The sequence below is a fragment of the Manacus vitellinus genome, unplaced genomic scaffold (assembly GCF_001715985.3).
Source record: "Manacus vitellinus isolate BGI_N305 unplaced genomic scaffold, ASM171598v3 scaffold_23_pilon, whole genome shotgun sequence".
NCBI lineage: Eukaryota > Metazoa > Chordata > Aves > Passeriformes > Pipridae > Manacus > Manacus vitellinus.
This window is the reverse complement of record NW_021939718.1, coordinates 5,868,757-5,890,731: the sequence shown is the minus strand read 5'-3', so window position 1 is coordinate 5,890,731 and position 21,975 is coordinate 5,868,757. Positions and strand designations below refer to the sequence as shown.

At 39.0% G+C, this 21,975-nt stretch overlaps 1 protein-coding gene across 9 annotated transcripts in view; it reads left to right on the top strand.

Moving 5' to 3' along the window:
• EPB41L4A (erythrocyte membrane protein band 4.1 like 4A) overlaps positions 1–21,975 on the top strand; it is a 130,642-nt gene that overhangs the window by 103,392 nt on the left and 5,275 nt on the right. For 5 of the 9 annotated variants that reach the window (XM_018072884.2, XM_018072883.2, XM_018072885.2 and 2 more), the window contains 7 exons: positions 932–1,045; positions 6,887–6,964; positions 13,145–13,264; positions 18,830–18,877; positions 19,530–19,598; positions 20,482–20,592; positions 21,579–21,660. In XM_018072884.2, coding sequence (XP_017928373.1) covers positions 932–1,045; positions 6,887–6,964; positions 13,145–13,264; positions 18,830–18,877; positions 19,530–19,598; positions 20,482–20,592; positions 21,579–21,660 — 622 coding nt within the window. Of the gene's footprint in view, positions 1–931; positions 1,046–3,320; positions 3,369–6,886; positions 6,965–13,144; positions 13,265–18,829; positions 18,878–19,529; positions 19,599–20,481; positions 21,304–21,578; positions 21,661–21,975 lie in introns of those variants that run through there. The other 4 variants (XR_001920685.1, XM_018072889.2, XM_018072888.1 and 1 more) reach the window with 4 other exon arrangements.

Below are 21,975 nucleotides of genomic sequence, written 5' to 3'. Positions count from 1 at the left end.
CTGTCTGCAGAATTAGGTGAAGAAGAATGTATCCGATTTGGATGGGCAGAGGCTGTAAGGAAAGCAAAAAAAATACATTAGTTGGAATTTTGTGAGAATTATCATCTTTTTGCCACACAGTTGTGAAAAGGAGTAAGTGGTGTTAGATACAGATATGTGGTTGAGTTTAATATACTTCCTCCAAAAAGTGGCAGAATGTCAGTAGACCACCTTGGTGACAGGTGACATGACAGAGTGACATATACTCCATCCCAGGCTCAGTTACACTCTTGGAAAAGGCCCTTACACTTCTGTAGGAGGGTATCACAGTGTGATCTATTCGTGCAGTTGATAGTCTATATGTAATTTGTAACTACCCAACATATTGGCTCCCACTTAGGCTAAAGCACATAACCTGGGCTTGAAGCACCTCCACACCCTTTGCAGAGGTTTGTGTGGATGAATTGCAGAGAGACAGAACTAAAATTATTTCATGTTCCTAAGCATCAACTCTGTTATGAAGATATACGTCATGAAAGGAACATGGGAAGTTTTCATACATAGAAAACATAAAGAACAGAGGTGTAGAAAACATAAAGAATAGAGATGCATTTGAATACCTAGCTCTGAGTTGGGTAAGTCATAATAAAGCAAAGAAATTTTATTATGCTAAAAGAATATGGATACACTTGGATCTACATTTTGTAAGCTTAGATCTGTTGGCTTGGCAATGCTAAGAGGTCTCGCCTACATTTACAAGAGAAACATATTTACTGCTAGACAGCAGTGCCATCTGTATTTACATAGCACACACACATGCACACTCAAAAGCAGGTATAGCTGAATATGTACACATGTGGGTGTGAGCCTTCTTGTTTTTGTAAGCTGGATCTCAGCTGGCCTATTTGTCCTGGAAATTTTAAAACTGTTTGCTCTTCCTTTTTAACCTTAGTGGACTGTATAATTCCCCCAATGACCGCAACAAATCACCAAAGTTTCCTTACTCTCACCGAAGGAACCCATCAGGTGGCAGCGAGAATGAGTCTGGGCAACCAGTGCGGAGGAGGTAAGAGCCTGGGATTAGTTACTGTCAGCTTCTCACTGTAGAAACTTGAGGTCCTGTGTGTCTGTGTTCAGCTCTTGGAGGCACAGCTGGGTCCTGGGAAAAGGGGTATTCGAGGGGCCAGTCAAATAAATAAACCTGAGTGAGGTTGTTTGCTTGTGTGCTGTTCTGAGTATTCGGAAAATGATGTTAAAAATATGAGAAATTTCATTATTGGCATGTACAAGATCCTTTTAGTTGCTGCAGCTGTCCTTGCTTGGTGAACAAAAGGACTGATGGATGTCCCTTGCTTGACAATGAGCTTCCAACACAGAGCAGTGTTTTAAGTACGTTGCTTTGCTTTAACTGGCACAAGGATTAAATGAACGAGCCATAAGGCTGTCTTCAGCAGTCCCATGTGTTACTTTACATTAGAGAGGAAGCCAACAAAAATACCACTGTGTAAGTGTGTTTTCAATTGATAATGCAAATTACAGGGACAGTTCTGAAGTGATGCAGTATTTAGAGACTGTGTGTTACCTGGGATGATTTGTCCTACTGAGAAGCCGCTTTCATCGCTGAGGCACCCTCCCTGCTGCTGTGATCCATTGTGAAGTATAAGCAAGCATAGATATTGTGCCACATTCCTTACAGTCTTCTAAGACTGCCTTCTGAGCAGCACCTGAGAGTTACATCTCCTCAGAAATGATTACCTAGCTTTTAAAGCCAACATTTGCAAAGGGGTCTCTGACAACACAGCTGTATTGATTAGGAAATCTAGTCTGATATGGGGCTTTTATGCTGGTCAAGTTTCTGAACTACTCCAGACCTTTTTATATGCCATTAGTTGTCTGAAACAGGAGGGAAGAAACTCATTCACGATGTATGCTTACTGATCTCAGGTACATCAGTGTAGTTCTGTCTGAGGCAATAGAGTCGATTTATCCTGTTGGACAGAGCCCTCATAGGTGTTGATAGCAATGTCTTTCCCAAATGGATTTTGTTGTGGTTTCACCCCAGCCAGCAACCAAACCCCATGCAGCCCCTCGCTCACACCACCACCAGTATGACTGGGGAGAGAGCTGGAAGGGTAAAAGCTGGAAAACTCATGGGTTGAGATAAAGGCAATTTAACAGGGAAAGCAAAAGCTGCGCATACAAGCCAAGCAAAACAAGGAATTAATTAACTGCTTGCCATGGGCAGGCAGGTGCTCAGCCATCTCCAGGAGAGCAGGGCCCCATCACATGTAAAGGTTACTTGGGAAGAGAAACACCATCACTTCAAATGTCCTTCTTGCCCCCATATTATATACTGAGCATGATGCCATATGGTCTGGAATGTCAGTTTGGTCTGTTGGGGTCACCTGTCCCAACTGTGTCTCCTCCCAACCTCCCATGCACCCCCAGCCCCCTTGCCAGCATGGCAGTATGAAAAACAGAAAAGGTCTTGGCTCTATGTAAGCCCTGCTCAGCAATAACAAAAATACCTCTGTATTATCAACTCTGTGTTCAGCACAAATCCAAAACATAGCCCCATACCAGCCACTGGGAAGAAAACTAACTCAACCCCAGTCAAGTGCAGCAGGTTGTCTGATGCATTGCTATCTTAGTTGTCAGAAGTACTTGTTTGGCTTTGTAAAAACAAAAGACTAGAGATATGCAGTGCAAAACTGTCTCATGCCAAGAAAAAAAAAGTGTTTGTGCACTATGCAACAGGAATTTTTTTGAGATGCAAAGTCTTTTTCATATGGGATTTGTATTTGGCTGATCTAGTCAGTGGACAGGCAGTCATGCCAATAGCAAGTTTTCTCTTGGACAAAATGTTTTTAAAAGTCTTATCTCATATATGAGACTGTGAAGACTGACAATAGTAGGTAGATTCTAACTTAATTATGTCTTCCTGAATCGTGGTTTTATTCATGCACTTTCCTTTTCCAACTGTTTAATAACAATAGCTGTGTTGTTTGTGCACTTTTTACTGGAGTTAAGAGGAAAACATCAAACTTGCTATGTTGGAAACAGTAGGAAACTCTAAAGGCTAGTATACTATGCTTATCCTTGCAAGTCAGGGGTTTGCAATGAGAGATTCAGTGGGACTATGCCTTCTCAACTTATTGTTGAGGCGTCCTGAAAAATTCAAAAAAGCACATGCCCTATTTTCTGTGCTGAAAAACAAACAAACAAACAAAAGGAAACAAAAAACTTGGTAACATTTTGGGGTTTTTTTAAAGATGGGTGGTTTTGTGTATTTTTATTAAGTAACTCAATGGTATTTCATTAAAACTTCCTTAATGCCGCAGGAAAAATCAAAACAGTGGTGAAGATTCAGACTTAAAGCAAAGGAGACGGTAAATATATGATCTATAGCAGCTGTGAAATTATAGTTAAGGTACTGATCATATTTTAGTTGACTGCACCCCCTCCTTTCCTTCCTTCTCCCCCATCTTCTTAATTGTTTAAGAGGTTTGTTGTGTTATGCCCATTTCATTTTTTTTTCCTATCCTACTTTAGCTAAAAAGCTCTGTGGCATAGCCTCCTCAAAGCTCAGTCTTGCAAGCTACCTTTGCACGTTGTTGCTACACTATGCAACAAGCAGTTTGTGAAGGTTTACTAAAGACTTGTCTGCAACTCGAAAGTCAATTCCAGAAGTTTTACCTTTCAGATTTTACAACTGCAGATTTGTTTTTAATTTTTCAGCCTCTCTATCCTTTTCTAATTAATCTGATTTGAAAGCAAGTATGCTATAATTTGAGATGAATTGTCCTACAAAAAGCAGGTGCAAAGGCATATGTAACTCCTCACTGTCTTCTCATGGTTTTGCACATTTTTTTCTGACTTTTTTCTTTTCTTTTTTCCCCTCCCCTGTTCAGTCTTGACTGATTGTCACATTCCAGACAAAATGATGGTGTGAATTCAGGTGTGGCCTTCAACAGCTTCAGTTTTTGACAGATTTTTGCCATATCAGCCTGTCATAACTGTTCTATGCTTCTCCTTGCTCCTGTGCTCCTACTCACACTACCAGAATAAGGAGACAGTGGAGTGCATTTCAATGTCAGGGACTGCTGAAACTTGTGAAGGAGGGGAGGCACTTGCAGGATGTGATTCACTGCTGAAACACGGGAAAGGAACTCTGGCAGAGATACAAACATCTCGGGGACAATCACAGGAAGTCAGAGAAAGTGCTTACATAATTTGTATTTATTGTATCAGATAACAGATTATTTTTTTGAAGAAGGTTACCATTACAAGTTGCTAGTGGCAGTCCTGTGACAGATGTCCAGCACATAAAACTGAGAAGATTTAGTTAAGCACCTCAGTTGAAAAACCCCAGTGCTCAGAAGGGACCTCTTCCCAAAGGCTGTTCTGGCTGTATTACAATACAAATGCACAGGTTTGTTATTGTATATTGCAACAGACCTTCTCCACTTCCTCAGAATTTGGCTACTATACTCTCATTGTAGTCAGAAATAGACTGCACCAGAATGTGAGCTTTCTCTGCCAGCTGTTTCTTTGAAATACCAAATCCTGCAACACACCTCAACCCCCCAAACCCTCTCCTGGACTGTATTTGCTGTCTCTTGCCAAACTGACTATGCCTTCCTTCCTGCTCCTTGTATCAGATCATAAAGGTATACTACCTACAAAATATTAAATATATTTCATGACCAAAAAAAAAGGGAATGAAGGATGGAAGGTACTTTGTAATTGTAAGAGATCAGGATGATCTCATGTGTTCTTGCATTTGGCTTAGGAAAGCACCTTTGTTTCTGTTTTTGGTATTTTGTTCAGTAAAAGCCGGTGTTTAATATTCAGTGAAAGATAATATTCTGACAGCAACCGTGAGCAGCTGCCACTCAGCTGACAGCTCAGCAGCCCTTCTGTCTCCTCACAAGTGCTTCCTGACAGGGAACACAAGGTAGTTTGATATGTAGTATCCAAAAGGTGGATCAGATTTCCATTCCTGAAAAGCTAGAGAAAGGGCTTATCTTGAATTTGATCAAATAGTTTGTTTTATCTTGCACTTTGCCTGCCATGCTGTGATTTTTGATGCTTTGGTACATTATGGGATAAATTGCTTAAATCACAGTAAGAAAATACTTGTGGAAGAAAAGAATCATGCTAACGACCCAGAGGTGTGAAAGAACACTGTTTCTTGAATGACTTATTAATGTTGAAATTAGTGGAATATTTATTAAATATCCAATAAGATTGGGGTGGAGAAAAGTATACTTTTTTTGCAATTCTAAGGCATTTATTGCTCTTAACTCTTTTATTGTGCTGGAGTGAATCTTTTCAGCGCCACCTTTTAATCTTCTTTCTTCCTTTGGGGTTACAATTTTCTATAGTTACACACATCTTTTTTATCCCCACTTTAAGCTTCAGTCAGAAACGTGTATATTTTACCTGGGAACCTAGCTATCCTGACCCTCTTGGTGCCTTTAGATTGTGAGCATGAAATTTGGGAATTAGGAGAGGTTTCTGCTTCTCCTCTGGGGAAATGTCAGTTTCCCAAGCTTATTCCCTTCAGACAAGCTGAGTTGAATTGATTTTCCTAGGCTTTAGTTGTCCTATTATTCTAAGACATTCTGTAGTTTGACTAATCCGTCTTCTTATGAAAGTGGCTTACCAAAGAGCAAAAGCAAAGCCAGGAACAGACATTCTGTTTTCCATTGCATGGACCAGCACCAATTCTAACTTCTGATATTCTAAATCCTTCTAGACTGGCTCATGTTAATATCAGTCAAGTTTTCGCATTAATTAACTGGGCTGTTAGTATAGCAGAGAAACATGTTTTTCTTTGGAGGTACTCATAGAATCAAAGAATTGTTTAGGTTGGAAAAGATCTCTAAGATCATCAAATCTGACCATTCAGAGATCATCATCACACTAAAGAACGAATGGTCCGAACCAGGTTTTGGTGAGAGTACCAGTTTTTAGGACCTAGCCCAGTGGTACAATAACAGCGTCCTGGTTTCTAGGACAAAAGCCCTGACAGCTGGTCTGTCTGCTCCAAAATGCAATCAAGGATTTAAGGGTCTCAGATAGTAGTTCCCAAGCCTTTCTCTCTACTGAGAGCAGTTTACCTGTAGGTAGTTCAGCCTTTTCCACCAGTCTTTTTCAGTAATAATTAGAACCATAAAAGTCAGCTTACCCTTTGAAGCTCTGCAGTCAGAGATAATACAGAAGTAACTGTTTTATTTTCTTTTCCTCACATGATGCACCATTTTTGTAGCTGTGCATCAGGTCATCCCAAAGCTGGGCTGGTACACACCAGTCTGTGTGTGCACTTCAACCGTCTGTGTTTATAAAGACAGTGGTGCTTTGTCCATACTGCCTGACACTTGAAAAATGTGAACTTTAACTAGAGGCCAGATGGAAGTTGAGGTGGTGAATAGAAAAAGACAGATCTGTGAGCTTTCTGTTTTGCTGGCAAAACCAGAATTGCTGTATCATTTCTGTTGGGCTATATCACAATATGCAAGAAGAAAAGAGCCAGAATCATACAGTTTAAAGATAAAACATTTCACACGTCAAAGAAACATACTGCTGTGGCATATTCACAAAGAATGCTGAGAGACAAAATAAAATAAATTAAAAAAAAACCAAAACAGTGAAATAATTGAAAACGAAATAGCACGCACCTGACACTACACGTTGGGTGCACTACTTTTGAAGCAGTTGTTCACAATTAATTAATGAGAAGCAGATAATATGACTTGCAGGCATGGACAAGCCCTCTTGAGTCTTTTAATTCTAATTTTTCTCATAATGTTGTTGCAGTGTTGCTCTTTCCCTGTTTAGCGCTGCAATAATTTTGATGTTTGTAGATAATTTCATCCTGAGATGTTTCTTTTCTCTTCTCCAGATCTCGATCTCGGTGTAACACCAGCAGTGGCAGCGAATCCGAAAATTCCAACAGGGAACATCGGAAGAAGAGAAACAGGTGACCTTTATATACTTTAGACATGGGGACATGAAGCACAAACAAATGGAGATGGACTTTTCTCAGATAAACCTAGAAAGATGGAATCTAACATGTTTTATATTCATGGAGTCCTCCAGAGGCAGCTTAAGGTCTTTTTCTGAATAAGAAGAACAATAATTGCCAAAACACAGGTATCATAGATGTGTGCAATGAATGCCTGCCCTCCTGGAAAGAACTTGGAAAGAACTCAGTAATGAATTACAAAATCAAATATGAGGCACATTTACAAAAGACTTGCAATATAAATGCAAATAAAGCAGATAATATCTTGATGATATTTTCAGCATATACTTCAATATATATTCAAGTAAATTCAAGTGCAGATTTACAGAAAAAAAGCTTTTGAGGAGAAGTAAAAATAGGTTTAATGGATCTGAAACTCAAGTTGTTTTTAAATGCATGCATTTAATTGTATAATTATTTTATTTTCCAAAATGTGAAGTGTGGGCCTTAACCCAAAATGTGTACAGTGTCAACTTTTAACAGGATAGTAGTTCATATCAAGTGATGCTAACAAGTCCTGTTTTATATATTCTATTTTTTTTGTTGCTGATATGAAAAAGATGGCACAACAAGTGATTTCCTTTAAGTTCCCTTTAAAGCTGTATCATTCATGTTGCACTGGAGATAACATCATTGGAGAGTTATTTATGAAAATATATTTTTAAAAAGCACATAGAATTTCTTCATATTGCATAAACACAATCTAAAATTGGACAAAAGAAGAATTGTTTGTTAAAGGCAAATTTTCTGTGAAGCTGACTGCATGCGCTGCCATAATTTCTTCTTGTCTTACATGCAGTACTGTGAGTAATAAATGATTTTCAGATCTTTGGAAGCTCTTAGTAATAATGTTATGCTGAATAGTGCTGCAGGAAAAAAAATCATTGTGATATTCAAAGGGGCTGGTATAAAGCATATCTGAGACATAAGATTTCTTTTCAGTTTACTTAAATTAGAACACAGTCTTGTAAGATATTTGGCTAACAATAACCTGGTGCGCATGGAAGATTTGTTTTCCAGCTGAAGTTTGAATGAAATGCTGAGTGTAGTTTCAGTGATCAGTGTTAAATGGTATTTTATATTCCTTTCTCTTAGAACACTCTTGCCAGGCTTTTTTTTTTATCCAGTGAAACTCTTTGTGCAGGGAGCTCCACAAACAAGTGAAAGAAATTAGAGACTGATCACAAGAATGTTTTTAAGAACTTCTTGCAATATAAAGACTGAATTGTGAGAAGGGTTAGGTACTGCTAATCATTTTTTGAAGAATAAAAGGACCTTTACCAACCCTTCCTCACTTCATGGAAAAACACTTAAAATTAAAAAGAAAAAAAATCAATTTATGTGGATTCTTTCTAAGTTTTTCACATTTTCAGAAATTAAGATACAGTAAAAATGTTAATGTTGCAACATCTCTTCTTCTTAGGTGATGACTTAATATCAGACTATATAAAAATATGACCAGATAAAAAGTCATTACCAGTGTTAAATTAAACAAATACTAAACGAACTGGAAATCTGAGACTTGTGCCTTGTAATGGTGCAGGAAATCACACAGTCATAATGAATTCCTGCATTTTGTTAGCAGCTACAGCAGGAATATAACAAGCTGAAAGGACAGAGGCACTGAGTAGCTTTCCTGTTGGCAGAGGTGAGCCAGCCCTAACAGGGTGAAATGGGACACTATAATAAGCCTTGCAACTGCTGGTAATCAAGTTTTACCTGTCACATAGATAATTTATTTCCCAGTTCAATAATCAGGTCCCTGGCTCAAGCAGGAATAAAATTGTTTTGTTTTATTGGAATGCAATGAGTGAGTACTCATCTTAACCAAAGGAATCTGTTTCTGATCACAGAAGAATAGAATATATTGTTCACATGATAAGAGATCACTGTGAACTATTTGTCAGAAGAAAACACATTATCAGAAAAAAACAGAAATGTAAGCAAGAACTTCTGAAGGTACAACACTGGGAAAATGTTAGGGAGAAACTCTTTACTTGATGTCAGTCAGTCTTTGAGGTTTCATTCCATCATATGAATGTTTTATCCAAGGCAGATATTCATAAGAAAGTGAAGAAAAACCCATTATGAGCATATTTTAATCATAGAAGAAATGCATTTGCTTTTTTAATGCTGTTGTCAAAATTTATTTTGTGGAGAAAACCATAATAAAGTTTTACATAATAAAAATAAAATTTTATTTTATATAATAAAATGTACTCTGAAGAATAGTTTCCTGCTGGACTACACTTAGAAGATCCATCTGATTAGAATCACAGAGTGACTGAATAGTTGCGTCTGGCAGGGACCTCTGGATATCATCTGCTCCAGCCACCTGATCCAGGTGCCCAGGACCATTGCCACATAGTTTTTGAGTATCTCCAAGGAGGGAAACTCCACCACCTCCCTGAGCAACCTGTGCCAGTGCTTGGTCACCCTCACAGGGAAAAGGAGTTTACTGATGTTCAGGTGGAGATCCTGTGTTTCAGTGTGTGCCCATCACGTCTGGTCACTGGGCACAGCTGAAATGAGCATGGATTTGTCCTCTTTGCACTTGCTTTCAGGTGTTTATATTCATGGATGAGATCTCCCTGAACCCCCTCTTTTCCAGGCTGAACAGCCCCAGTTGTCTCAGCCTTTCCTCATGAGAGATTCCTCTATCATCTTGGTGACTCTTTGCAGGACTCTCTCCATTGTGTCTGTGTCTGTCTTGTCCTGGAGAGCCCACAGCTGGACCAGAACTCCCGGTGTGGCCTCATCAGTGCTGACTAGAGGGGGAAGGATCACCTCCCTTGATCTGCTGGCAGTAATTTGCTCAATGCAGCCCAGGGTCCAGTTTAGCTTTTTTGTTGCAAGAGCGTGTTGCTGGCTCATGTTCAACTTGCTGTCCACCAGGACTCTCAGGTTCTTCTCTGCAAAGCTGCTTTCCATCCAGGCTCTTCTGTTGGCTTTGACATTTCTGGTGGGATTCAATACCATTTGAGCTTTGGCTTTCTTAACCTCATCTCCACATGCTCAGACAATGTTTCTGTTCCTCAGTTCTTGTTCTGTTCTTCAGTTCCTCCTACATTACCTACTCCTGCTTTTGCCCTCTGTGGGTTTTCTTTTTGTGTTTGAGTTTTGCCAGGAACTCCTTGTTCATCTATGCAGGCCTCCTGGCATTTTTGCCTGACTTCTGACTCACTGGGATAGGGCTGCTTTTGAGCTTGGAGGGGATGATCCTTGAAGATTAACCAGCTTTCTTGGACCCCTTTTACCTCATTATGCTGTGGGCCTTGTCCAAGGAGATCTTTGTAGAGGCCAGAGACCCCTCTTCTTAAGTCCAGTGATGTGATCTTGCTTTTTGCCCTCCTCTCGGGGTCCTGAATTCCACCATCTCTTGGTCTCTGTAGCCAAGGCTGTCTTTGACCATCACAGCCCCTATAAGCCCCTTGTTGTTGTACATTGTATCTGAAAAACAACTTTATGCTTAAATATTTTAAATGGCATGTCAAGAATCAAGTCTTCAGAATTGCTTAAGAGAATTTTTCGTTGCATAAATGTATCTTGCTACTATATCACCTGAAATGAGAAAAAACCCCATCTATAAGACAACAGATGAGTGATGATAGTCATAGGACTTTCCATTTTATCATCAAGTCTTCCTGCAAACAGTGCCTAATTTGTTACTGTGATAGCTATTAATCTCAACTGGATTTATTTCACGTGCCAGGAACATGTGAAATATGTCACTGGGATAATATATTTCTATATAGGCATAAATCAATGTGTTCCCTTGTGGGATCAAATAGTGAAAAAAATGAAAGGAAAGCTGTAATGGGCTTTGAGAATAAGGGCAACACTTTTTATTCAGAAGTATCTTTAAATATAAATTTAGTGTTTGAGTTAAATTTCTTTCAGGTTTTTTTTTTTCATTTCTATTGCTAAAAAGCTAAAAAAAATTGCCCCCAAATTATTAGAATTTGATAATTGTATCTGAATAATGTATTTTTTGTAGAGATTGTGTCACCTTGGTCATCCTTTACCTTGTTAAATGTGAGCATAGTGCCTTTATTTGCATCAGCAAAAGGGATGTTTTGTTTCTTCATATCTCCTCTGTAGTAGGGTTGTGCTGTGGTACTTCGAGTGTGCTGACGCTGCTTGTTTTAATAGCTGCCATGTTACTTTATGTATTTAGATTTTCAATATTTTGCTCAAATTGAAGAGATGAAAACCAGTGATGAGCACTGTTGTATGGTTCAACAAGTAGAAGAAAGGAGGCAAAATAGAAATATGAAGTATTTGGGGATAAATAAATGCATTGCTAAGGACTGTGCTTGCCATGCATCAGTAGATGTTGATCTACAGGATTAATAGAATGAACCTGAGCAGAAATGATGTGGAACTTCCTCAGCAAGAGGTCATTTGTGGGAAGTGTGGTTTCAAGCACAGAGGTGCAGGATATCATGTGTTCTGTGCTGGAGTATGGACCTCATGCTCTGCTGCGCTGTCTGGGTTTCTTGAGAAGAAGGAGTAGTTCTGGGTTGTTTCATGGCAAACATTTGAGTGTCTCCTACAGAGCACAGCTGTCTACTTGACCTGTTAGGAGCTGGTGTTTGGGAGAGGTGGCAAACCCACCACCCACAGCAGGAGTGCTGGTCTGGCAGCTGCAAGTTTTCTTTTTGTGCAAGTGACTGCTATATGTGGGAGGCAGTTGGTTGTGTTTATACCATGTGGAATGATTGCTGTCTCCACAAATTGGATTATTTGGGACAAAAATCACAATTCATTACTTGTTGCTGTGTGAGTTCCTCTACTAAATCCTTAGATAGAAGTTTATGTTAATACCTGTCACCAGACTACCATATTTTAAAAGATTTGCTTAGAAATTAAAACCTGAGGTTGCAGTCTTCTCCAGATGCTTTGTACCATTTGATAGACTTGTGGCTGTTTATAGTAGCTGGAGATCCAGCTCAAAATTTATTATGCATGTGAGAGATCTGATTAAAGGAAAAGCAGCAGCCTGTGTAGCCAGTTTAGCCTGACACAATTCAAAACTCAAAGAGAAAAGTACATCTGTAGTGAAGAGCAATAACATGCTTTGCATTTCCTATGTCTGCAGTGTAATCCCCTTATCTCTGTCGGGTTCTTTGTTTGTTTTACCTGTTAGTCTTTTTTGTTAAGCTCCTCTGGTTTCTTCACTATGCGAGTTGTACCATCCTATCTGACAATCCACTTTCAGGTGATATTTTCCAGGGTTGTTTTGAAATCCCTTTAAATTCACTGCTGTGACCAAGCATAGCCATTTGTTCCACCTTAGAACTTCATCCCACCACTCATATGTGCAACTCCAAAACTGTGAGAAGCATCTGTGGAACTTTGAATTGTAAACACTGGCAAGCTGGCTGTCCTGACTGATTGTGGCATTGTAGGACTACATCAAGCTAACCAATGTGCTGGGTTGATAGGATTTTGACATTTGGTTCAGTTTGCAATGCATTCCAATAATGAATTCATGTATTTAAAAAAAAAAAAAAGGAAAACAAATTAAAAATAAAAGGCATAGCATATTGTTCAGATGCCCACAAACAGAGATAGGGACCAAAGCTTCAGAGGGTGGTGCAGAAGGAGTGCCATGAGAGATCTGCATTCATCCTGGGCTTTGTTGCAGGTCAGGATGAAGGGACTGCCTCTTCTGAGTGGGAACTCACCAAGAGCATCAGGGGATTTTCTCTGGATCCTAGGAAGGTGTGCTGCAACAAAGTATTTGAAAAAGTTGTAGTAGTAGAACCTTATATCATGATGTCGGTCTTCCACTTGCTGTAGATGAGGTGGGCTGTAAAAAGGGAAAAAAATTCTAGATGTTTGGCTTGGGCTGGGAAGAAGGATTCAAGTTGTGAGCCTGTTCTTAAAGTAATGGATGATTTCTTTATTGGCTTACACTGTTTCCAAACAACAAATCTGTCAGTTTTCTTTTATACAGTTCTTACATTTTAACTTAATTTAGGAACATTAATTAAAATTTAGCAAGACGAAGAGTTAAAGTATTGCATTGCAGGAGCTGGATTTTTTTGGGGAAAAAAAGTAATCCCAATTGCTTCTCAGAGCATCCTGCATCAGAGACCTCACACTAAACTCCTGGTACTTGCTTTGCAGATTACGGCAAGAGAATGATATGGTTGACTCAGCTCCTCAGTGGGAAGCTGTGCTGCGGCGACAGAAGGGGAAAACCCAGGCAGATCCAAACTACCGACGATCTAGGCACAGATCTCGATCGTATGTAACCTTTGGACCCTTTGGTGTGAAAATTAAGGCTGCTGTAGCATGTTAAAAAGCAGGAGGTGTGTTTCCAGCGTGGTGGTGGCCCTCAGCTGCTGAGGAATGGAGATTTTTACATGGCTCTGCTCTCACATTAGCAGATTTGTCTTTGTGGTCAAACTGCCTTTGTTTAGTGATGTGAATTTCAGGGCACAAATAATGCAGGAAGGGCTTTGTAACAGAGGAACTCTCTCCATCACCTTGAAAGAAGTCCTGGATGGTGTTGTGGCTCACTGAGCATTGGTTCTGTAATGAAGACAGTGATTCCCCGCTTCTAGGCAGCAAGTCTGTGAAAGCATTCAGATTTTATGTGGTAGCTGCAAACATTTGCGTGAAATACACGCACACTTGTTTAATCATATAAATCTGCAATGGTCCAGATGAGAGCATCTGCTGATGTTTCCATGTCAAATTACTGTTGACAAGCAGCAGTCAGTGATACATTGCGTCCTGATGTCAGGATTTCCACAATGGAGCTGTACTGCTAGACAGTGCCATTTCTGCCAACAGCCAGTTTCAAATGGTGAGGTTACCAGCTTTTAAAATTAATTTTCCCAAACTAATGAAAATGTTGGTTTCCTTAATTCACATTTTTCTTCTAATGGCATGGATTTGGTGTGTAAACACTGTGTGTTTGTGTCCAGCCTAATCTGCCATCCCGGCAGATTAGGAAGCAGCACCAACTCCAGCGTGTCTGACGACAGGGCAGGCAGGGCAGGGCAAGTCAGGGCCAGTGATGTTGAAGAGTTTGGTGAGAGCAGCTATGAGGCGCTGGAAGATGGAGGCAAGAGAGAGCAGTCTTTGTATCCCCATTCTCACTGACTCCTAACATGGATATTTTGCCAGTCCTGATGCTGATGGTGTAATGTGTGACCTCTGTAACACATCCCTTGGGTACTTCCCAATGACATCTTTTCTTAAATTTACCTTTCATGTTAAGACTTAACAAGAAACACTGTATAATTTCATTCATACCAATTGAAACTGTTATCTTCACTGAAGTTTCTGGTATTAAAATCCACTTGAGTTCTGTTTTCAGTTGCCTGTGTTGTTAAAACTCATTTCTGTCTCCAGTTCTGTAGCGTGGAGTTTTAATTCTTGATGAGAAATAGAGTTTGCCATTGCAATTCCAAATATAGGAATTTCTATTTTAACAGGGTTTGTACAGACTTGTTCACTTTCAGCTACACAGAAGTCATGTGTTATTAGGTGTAATTGTACAATGATACATTACTAAAAATCAGGAATATTAAAGCTCACTTGTATGGAATCCACAAAATGCAGTTGATTAAATTTGATTTCCATTTCTTTTATTGTTTACAGAAGGTGCTGTAAACTAGGTGCTATTACTCAGTTAATAATGGTTTGATTAAATTTATAGTCAACTTTTCTTTTTTCCCCACAGGCCAAGTAAATGTCATTGTTTGGATAGCACGGGTTCCCTCTTGTGGTTAACTTGACTTATGAAATGGCTTTTATTTCCCAGTCTGAGTTATATTTAAACTACTATTAGCAAAAAAACATAAATGTGAAGTATCTTACTTAACAATCAAATGTCCTAGAGGAGGCAAAGAAATAAGGAAATCCTGGAGATTTGGGATGGTTTCTCATTTCTTTTCATTATTGTTTTAATGATTCCTGTGTTCCTCTTTTTTATCTCAACCTCCAGTTAAAAAAATAAACAAAAACAAAAACAAAAAACCAAACAAACCCTCCTTGAAATAAGCCCAAATCTCCTAAGTATGGCAGAGATCCTTCACATATGCGAGTAGGAACTAAAAAAAGTGAGATGGGAATTCCTTTCAAAGTTCTTTGAAAAAAGGTTAGTAAAAGGCATTTAACTGTTAACCTGTAGTAGGTTATAAGAGAATTTATTTGATTTAGTTTGGCTCAACTCTTTGTTTACATGACTGGATACAGGTTAGAGAAAAAGGAAATATGATTCTGTAGGGTATAGTTGTTTTGGTTTTAAATGCTGTCATATCATCATTTCAATGTGCATATTTCAAAATTGATACAAAACCTTCGTTTTAGCAGTACAGATAAGTCTTTCACATTAGGTTCATTATTGCACCCAGCTTGACTAGAAGTTTGCTCTGGAAGTGTGAAGTAGTGGCTGAAATATTTGTTACTGTACCTGGCACAGTGCATTTCATTTGTTTGATAATGAGTAATATTAGTCATTGGTGGTGGTGGTGTGATGGTGTCTCCTTGGTCTCTAGAATAAAAATATTTGACAAGAATTTGACCTTTCTTTCTCCTAAAGGAATCAGCAAATGGAGAGAGCTCCCACTTCTCGTTCCACAGGGTTTACTTTCAAGAGTTCATGTAAAACATCTGTGTAGCCAAAGGGCTTTTACTAATTAAGAAGAATGGCCATAAAATTCTATGGCTATTTAAATTTACCATTGGTGACTCAAACTGAAATATTAATAGGGGTGCAGATGCAGACACAAAAAATAATGTAGACCTCATTATTGTGAAGAGCTGTTCCAGCTTGTGCAAACAAAATAAAAAAAATAAACAAAAAAACCCCCATGACATTCATCCTTTACTGAGAATTCCTGTTAGATTTCTTGTGCATTAGAGAAACTGATTAGCATACAAATTGTCCAGAAGGTATTGAGTCAGATACTGATATAGGACAATCTGAGTCCCATGTATCACAACTGTGATTCTAAAACAATTCACAGTAAAAAGATGCAAACAATGTGAAAGGGGGATTGTGATCTGGCTTTAAAGATTTAACAAAAGGATTGCTTTGTTTTGGGCTCTTAAAAACCACACAAACATTAATTTCCTATGTAGTATGTGCAATACCTACATTTCATCTTACATTTCACCTTTCTTTTTGTAAGCTTTCCATCATTCCCTTTCATAAGAGCCTTTGGAAAGCAAATGCTTTAATTAAGTTAGTTTTTCTGTATCATATTTCTTTATATTCTTTGGTATGGAGTTAACCTGAATAAGTACTGTAAGATTATGCTAGTATGGTAACACTTCTTAAACAGATGGGAAAATAACTAATTACAGGATGCAAAATCTAAAAGCAGTTTTCTCTGGCGAGTCACTGTATTTAGCTTTTTTTTTAATGGGATGCCATTTGCTAAACTGGTATTATAGAGCAAAGTCTTTCTTATTAGTGTAGTTGTAGGGATGGACAAAGGGAATGTGGCAGAGATCACAGAGTAAAGTGCTTTGAACTGGTCACAGAAAGCAGCAGGCACAGGTCCTAGAAAATGAAGAAATGAAGATGATTTTTTATTTCATCACTCTCCACGATGCCTGAGAAATTAATATTTTTTACTGAGGTGAGGCTTCACATGGTATTTGGTGATACTTGTGACATGCTGAACTGCTGTATTTCCATGAATAAGTAAAAGCCATGAGCTGATCAAATAGGTCAGTGGTGTGGACAATACCCTGCTTCGTGTGGATCCTGGGTTTGGGATTGACCTTAAGGCCTGCTTCCTCAGGCAAACTAGGGCTTGTAAGCATTACAAAGCCTCCCTGGAGAAGCTGGCATTTTGCTGCTGGCATTTTCAGGGAGTTTTCTCATCCCCCACTGCCAGATTATTCAGCCTCAGAAGAGGATGCCTATCTTCCCAGCCCCAGGGTGAATGCAGGGTTTGCAGCTGCTATTTTGTGAGCAAGAGGTTGCGTGGAAGGAGAAATCAGTTTGAAACTGAGGGGTGAAAAAGGCTGTTAAATGCCACTGCAGGGCAAAACACTGCATCAGGGAGTTAAAAATAGTGTGGACAGATGTAAGAAGCCGAAGTAAATGAAAAACTGGAGAAGGAGAGGTAGAAGTGAAAATTGGAGAAAACTAAACAGCCCCTTGTGGCTGTGGCTGTTGCCATCATAAGGACCTGAGGAGCTGGAAAGGACAGCAGTCCTTCAAGGACTGGGGCGAATTTGTCATGCTGCCTGGAAAGCCATCACTGCCTTGGAGCTTGAGAAGGTTATGGATTAGTTAATTTTAGTCCTACTAGGGAAACACAAATGCTAGGTTGTTTTTCATCCTTCGTTCTCTCTCTGGTATTTATAAACCAGTGAACTAATATCTCCCAGTACTTCTGCACCTGTAAAATCTAAAAAAATACCCCCAAACATTACCATCTCTAAATACTCTGCCTTTACATCAACTGTAAAATGTTTACTGCAGTGTAGATGTCTCTGAACATTATTCCTAGGCTGAAGTCAGGCAAAAAGCTGAATATAGTAATGGTGAAATAGGAAAACGTTGATACAGAGAAGTTTAGAATTATTTCTGATACAGCTCTGTCACTGGTTGAGGGAGAACCAATTTAGTAGATACTAAAATGCAGAATTCTGCTGTTCTCCTTGATCTTCATCTAAATTTGGATTATATCATTCCAAAAGCATCTTTGAATATGATTGGCTCTTTTGTTTAAGGAAAAGAAAGCAGACTGCATCACCTGATAATGTAAGACTTAACCTGTGAAAAACTGGGAGCATTTGTACGTGCTGAATGTGTCTAAAAGTTGCATCTGATATCTTAGATGGTGTGGAACCATGTGGCTGTCAACACTGAGTTTATGTATAAAAATGCCAATGAACAGTTATCTAATCTCTCCATGCAAATGTAGCCCCTGGCACTGTGTATTATGTATTATTCTGAATGGGTTTTGGTGAATTCTAGGTGCAGCTTCAACATCAGCAGTGGTTTTGTACTAACCCTTCAATAAAAAAAGATAAGAAAAGTAAAAATAAAGGGGATCCAGTTAGAACCAGCATACTCTATAATTTAGTGGAAAATGTGACATTAGGCTTGCTTTACTATGTATCCATGTCTGCAATAGGGGAATTACATTTTTTGGTAAGTACTTCACCTGTGAATTAAATGCTTAGTAAAATCTTTGTGTGCACAAATATGCATAGCTGGTTTGATTTGTTCATTGTTTGGTTTTTTTGTTTTGTTTTGGACTTTGAGTTTTTTTCATCCTGGATACCAAATGTAAATAAAGTGAGCAGAAACCCTTCTTGGAGATGACCAGAAAGCAATTGTGATTGCGGTGAAGCAGCTGGTACTGACTGGGAATGGCCAGGGATTACTGGTGCATCAGCCTTGTGTGTCCAGTCCCTCCTTCTGCCCAGAAAGGTCTCTGTGGGCCACAGGACATTTCTAAAGGCCTTTTACTGAAGTGTTATTCCAAAACATGTTGTCCTTGGAGGAAAAAGGGGTGGCAGTAGTGAGGCATGATTTAGCTTGGGAAATTCTGCTGTTGTTTATATTTTATGTATACTCTTGCTGTAGGCTAGTGGAACTGGAATTGTGATTGAGAGCCTGTCGTTCAAGAAATTACAGTTGAAATAAAGCAAAGAAGTTTAATGCGTTTTCTGAGATAACAAACCTTAAAATGGAACTCATTGGTGGATTCTGAGATTACATTTATCATGATTTCTGTGCAGGGTCTATGCTGTTAAAAGTTACTAGAACAGCAACATCTCACATTATGGTTTTCACAGTTCAACCTCTTTTGTCTTTGTTCATATTTATAGGAGAAGCCCAGATGTACAAGCTAAAGAAGAACTGTGGAAACATATTCAGTAAGTACAGTCCTTGTAGGGTCTGGGAGATGCTTGGTTTTCCTCTAATGTAGTTATTCACATGCCCTGCACTGTGGCTATAAGGCATTACATTCTCATTTAGTTATATGCCACAGTAAATTATGTGTGTGTTAATGACCTGCTGTGTGTAGAAGATACTGCAGATCACTGAATGCACTGAATACAGAAGGCTGTTGTATGTAAATGAATTATTAAAGAATAATGCATTGTTTTAGAGATTTATTCTTCTGTGGCTTCCAAAATATCTTTGTTTGTAATACTGACACTTTTAGGACGAGACTCCATATGCTACAGAACTACCCATTAGGAAGATATTTAGTTATTCCTGAGTGTATTAATTGTTTAGGATACACAATGTTCATCATTATGTGAAGCAACAAGATCAGAGGTGAGAGGAAGCAACAAGCAGGGAGGTGAGAGGAAGGTGTAACAGGATGCATCATACGGTTGAAGCAATCAAGGTGAAGTTACACTTACTTCTAAATAGGTTTCCTATTTTGATGTCAAGATATCTTCAGTGCTGACAACAGCTTGTTTCAGTAAATCTTTTAAGCCCACTCTAATAAAAATAAGAACATTTTTGCACTTCATAGTTACTGTTACATTTTTTACTTTTCCTAATCCTTTATAGGAAGGAGCTTGTGGATCCATCTGGCCTATCTGAAGAGCAGTTGAAAGAAATTCCATACACTAAAGTAGAGTGAGTTTATGTCAGGATTTTTCTTTGTGAATGTAAAAGCCCACTTTTCTTATTTTACTGTGTACTCTGTCATATTGAAAGAGAAATGGGTTTACACATAATCTCTGAGCTCTTATCTACTCCAAATACTCATCTAGAATGGGTTGGATGAGGTTACTTAATAATCTTGAAATCTAGTATTTGCTCTTTTTAAAATATGAAAAAATTGTCTTCATCTCTCTCTCTTTCTCCCACACACTCATGAATCTGTCAGATCTCTGTATGTTCTGTATGTCTCCCTATGCCATCCACAGATATTTTTTATATTATAAACTACAGAATCAGAGAGAATTAGATGCAAACAAGCAAATCTATTTATTTCCTAAACTTTTTCTTTGTTTTGAATATTTATTCTGCTCACAAGGCACTGTTTGACCTCTGCAACTCCCTTCCTGGCTTGTCATGGGCAGCTGCCAGGGCACAGCTATTTCCTTGAGAGCCAACACCTATTTCACTGTGATAATTGCTCATTTGGGATGCCATGTGTCAGTGCAGCTGCATGTGGCAGAAACAGCATCCCGGTTTGTATTATAATGTGCTTCCACAACACCACTAAACAGAAAAGGCTGATGTTAAGGATACTTTAATAAAAAATGCATTAATTTATACTTCATGCTGAAATATGGGCATGCCAGTTTGTGATCTCTGCACTTCTAAAGCATTGAATTCCAAGTACAGGCTTTTTTAAAAAAAGCATCAGCCTTTTAAATTCAGCCAGTGCAATAAGCCATCTGTTATACTTTAATAAGAAATGGGAGGATCTCTCAGTCTGCAGCTGAATTTATGTTTTGTGCCAAAGATCTGGTTTACTAACCTACTGCTGTGAATTCTGTGTCTCTCTCAGGACTCAAGGCGACCCGATCCGCATTAGGCTTTCACATTCCCCTCGAAGCTACCGTCAGTATCGGCGGTCCCAGTGCTCTGATGGTGAAAGATCTGTCCTGTCTGAAGTGAAGTATGTGAATGTGGTTATTAGCAATGCAGCCCAAAAGCTATTCAAAGATCATGGTGATTAGAAGTAGCATAAATATGGCTGATTGGTGGCACAGGATTCAGGCAATCCTCTAAATACTATGTCTTCTGAGCCACATGAATGAAACAACCATGAAACCATTTTTGGTCTATTCTGGGCCACAGTGTCTTGCTTTATCCACTTGGAAGGAGGAAAAACTGAAAAAGTTGAAATAAACCTGTATTTGTCTTTAGTGGTAGGTCATGAAGTTGCCTAAGGCATGAGAAGTCATGAGTTGCCTTCCAGATTCCTTCATCCTTAATAGAGTTAAGATGTTATCTGTATTAACTCTGTAATTTGTTTTGTAGGAAGTCTAGTACAATTCTCTTCATCAATGAGTGGATCAGTCTTTCCTAAAAGACTGAAGAGGAGTGATGAATGGAAAAGTGACAGCCCCATGCTCAGTTGTAGTAAGGCCTTAAAAATATAAAAAGCAGTTTCCTGATGATGTCACCCACCTGGAAGGCTAGTTGTAGCTAGATAGCACCCTGAAGGAGGTGTAGCTCATCCATGATTTCAAATGAGACTCATCTTTACTCTGAGGTGGTGGGCACATGTTGCCCAGAGAAGCTGTGGCTGTCCCATCCCTGGAAGTGTCCAACGCCAGGTTGGACGGGGCTTGGAGAAACCTGGTCTAGTGGAAGGTGTCCCTGCCCGTGGAACTAAATGATGTTTAAGGTCCCTTCCAACCCAAACCATTCTAAGGTTCTCTGAGCTGCTTCTGTAGAGCAGGAGAAGACAGGGATGGGGTGACTTGTGCCCTGTAGATGCCCACTGAGGATCAGCATGATAGCTTTCAGATATCTAAAGTCAGGTGATAAACCTTTCAGATCTATGCAGCTGTCTGGGTTGGTTTCATTATTCTTCTTCTGCACACTTATGTTTTACTTCATTAAAGCAATATCCATTTTGTGGTATCGTAATTCTAGTGTTAAAACTGATCTGGTCCCTCCACTGCCTGTTACACGATCTTCAGATGTGAAAGGTCACAGCATCCAGTTGACTCAACAGGTTAGTAATTGTAAATCCTTTTCAATTTTCCTTTTTTTTTTTTTTTTTTTGAGGGAGAAGTGGGGCTTTAGTGCTTTATTTAAATTAAGTCTTGTTTTTCACTGAAAAGTAAAGCTGGCTGTGATTTTTTTCAGCAGCAGTATCACTTGAAATTTTGCATTTTGATTTTATTTACAGTTTCTTGATATTTCAAAATACATGTAGTTCTGTAGCATATGCCCCTGTGAACATCTGCTTCTGCTGCTGGAGCACTCTTTTCCAGCTTGAGTTTCATACATTCTTAAGATGAAACTCTGCTCTTCACAGAAGGAGAAC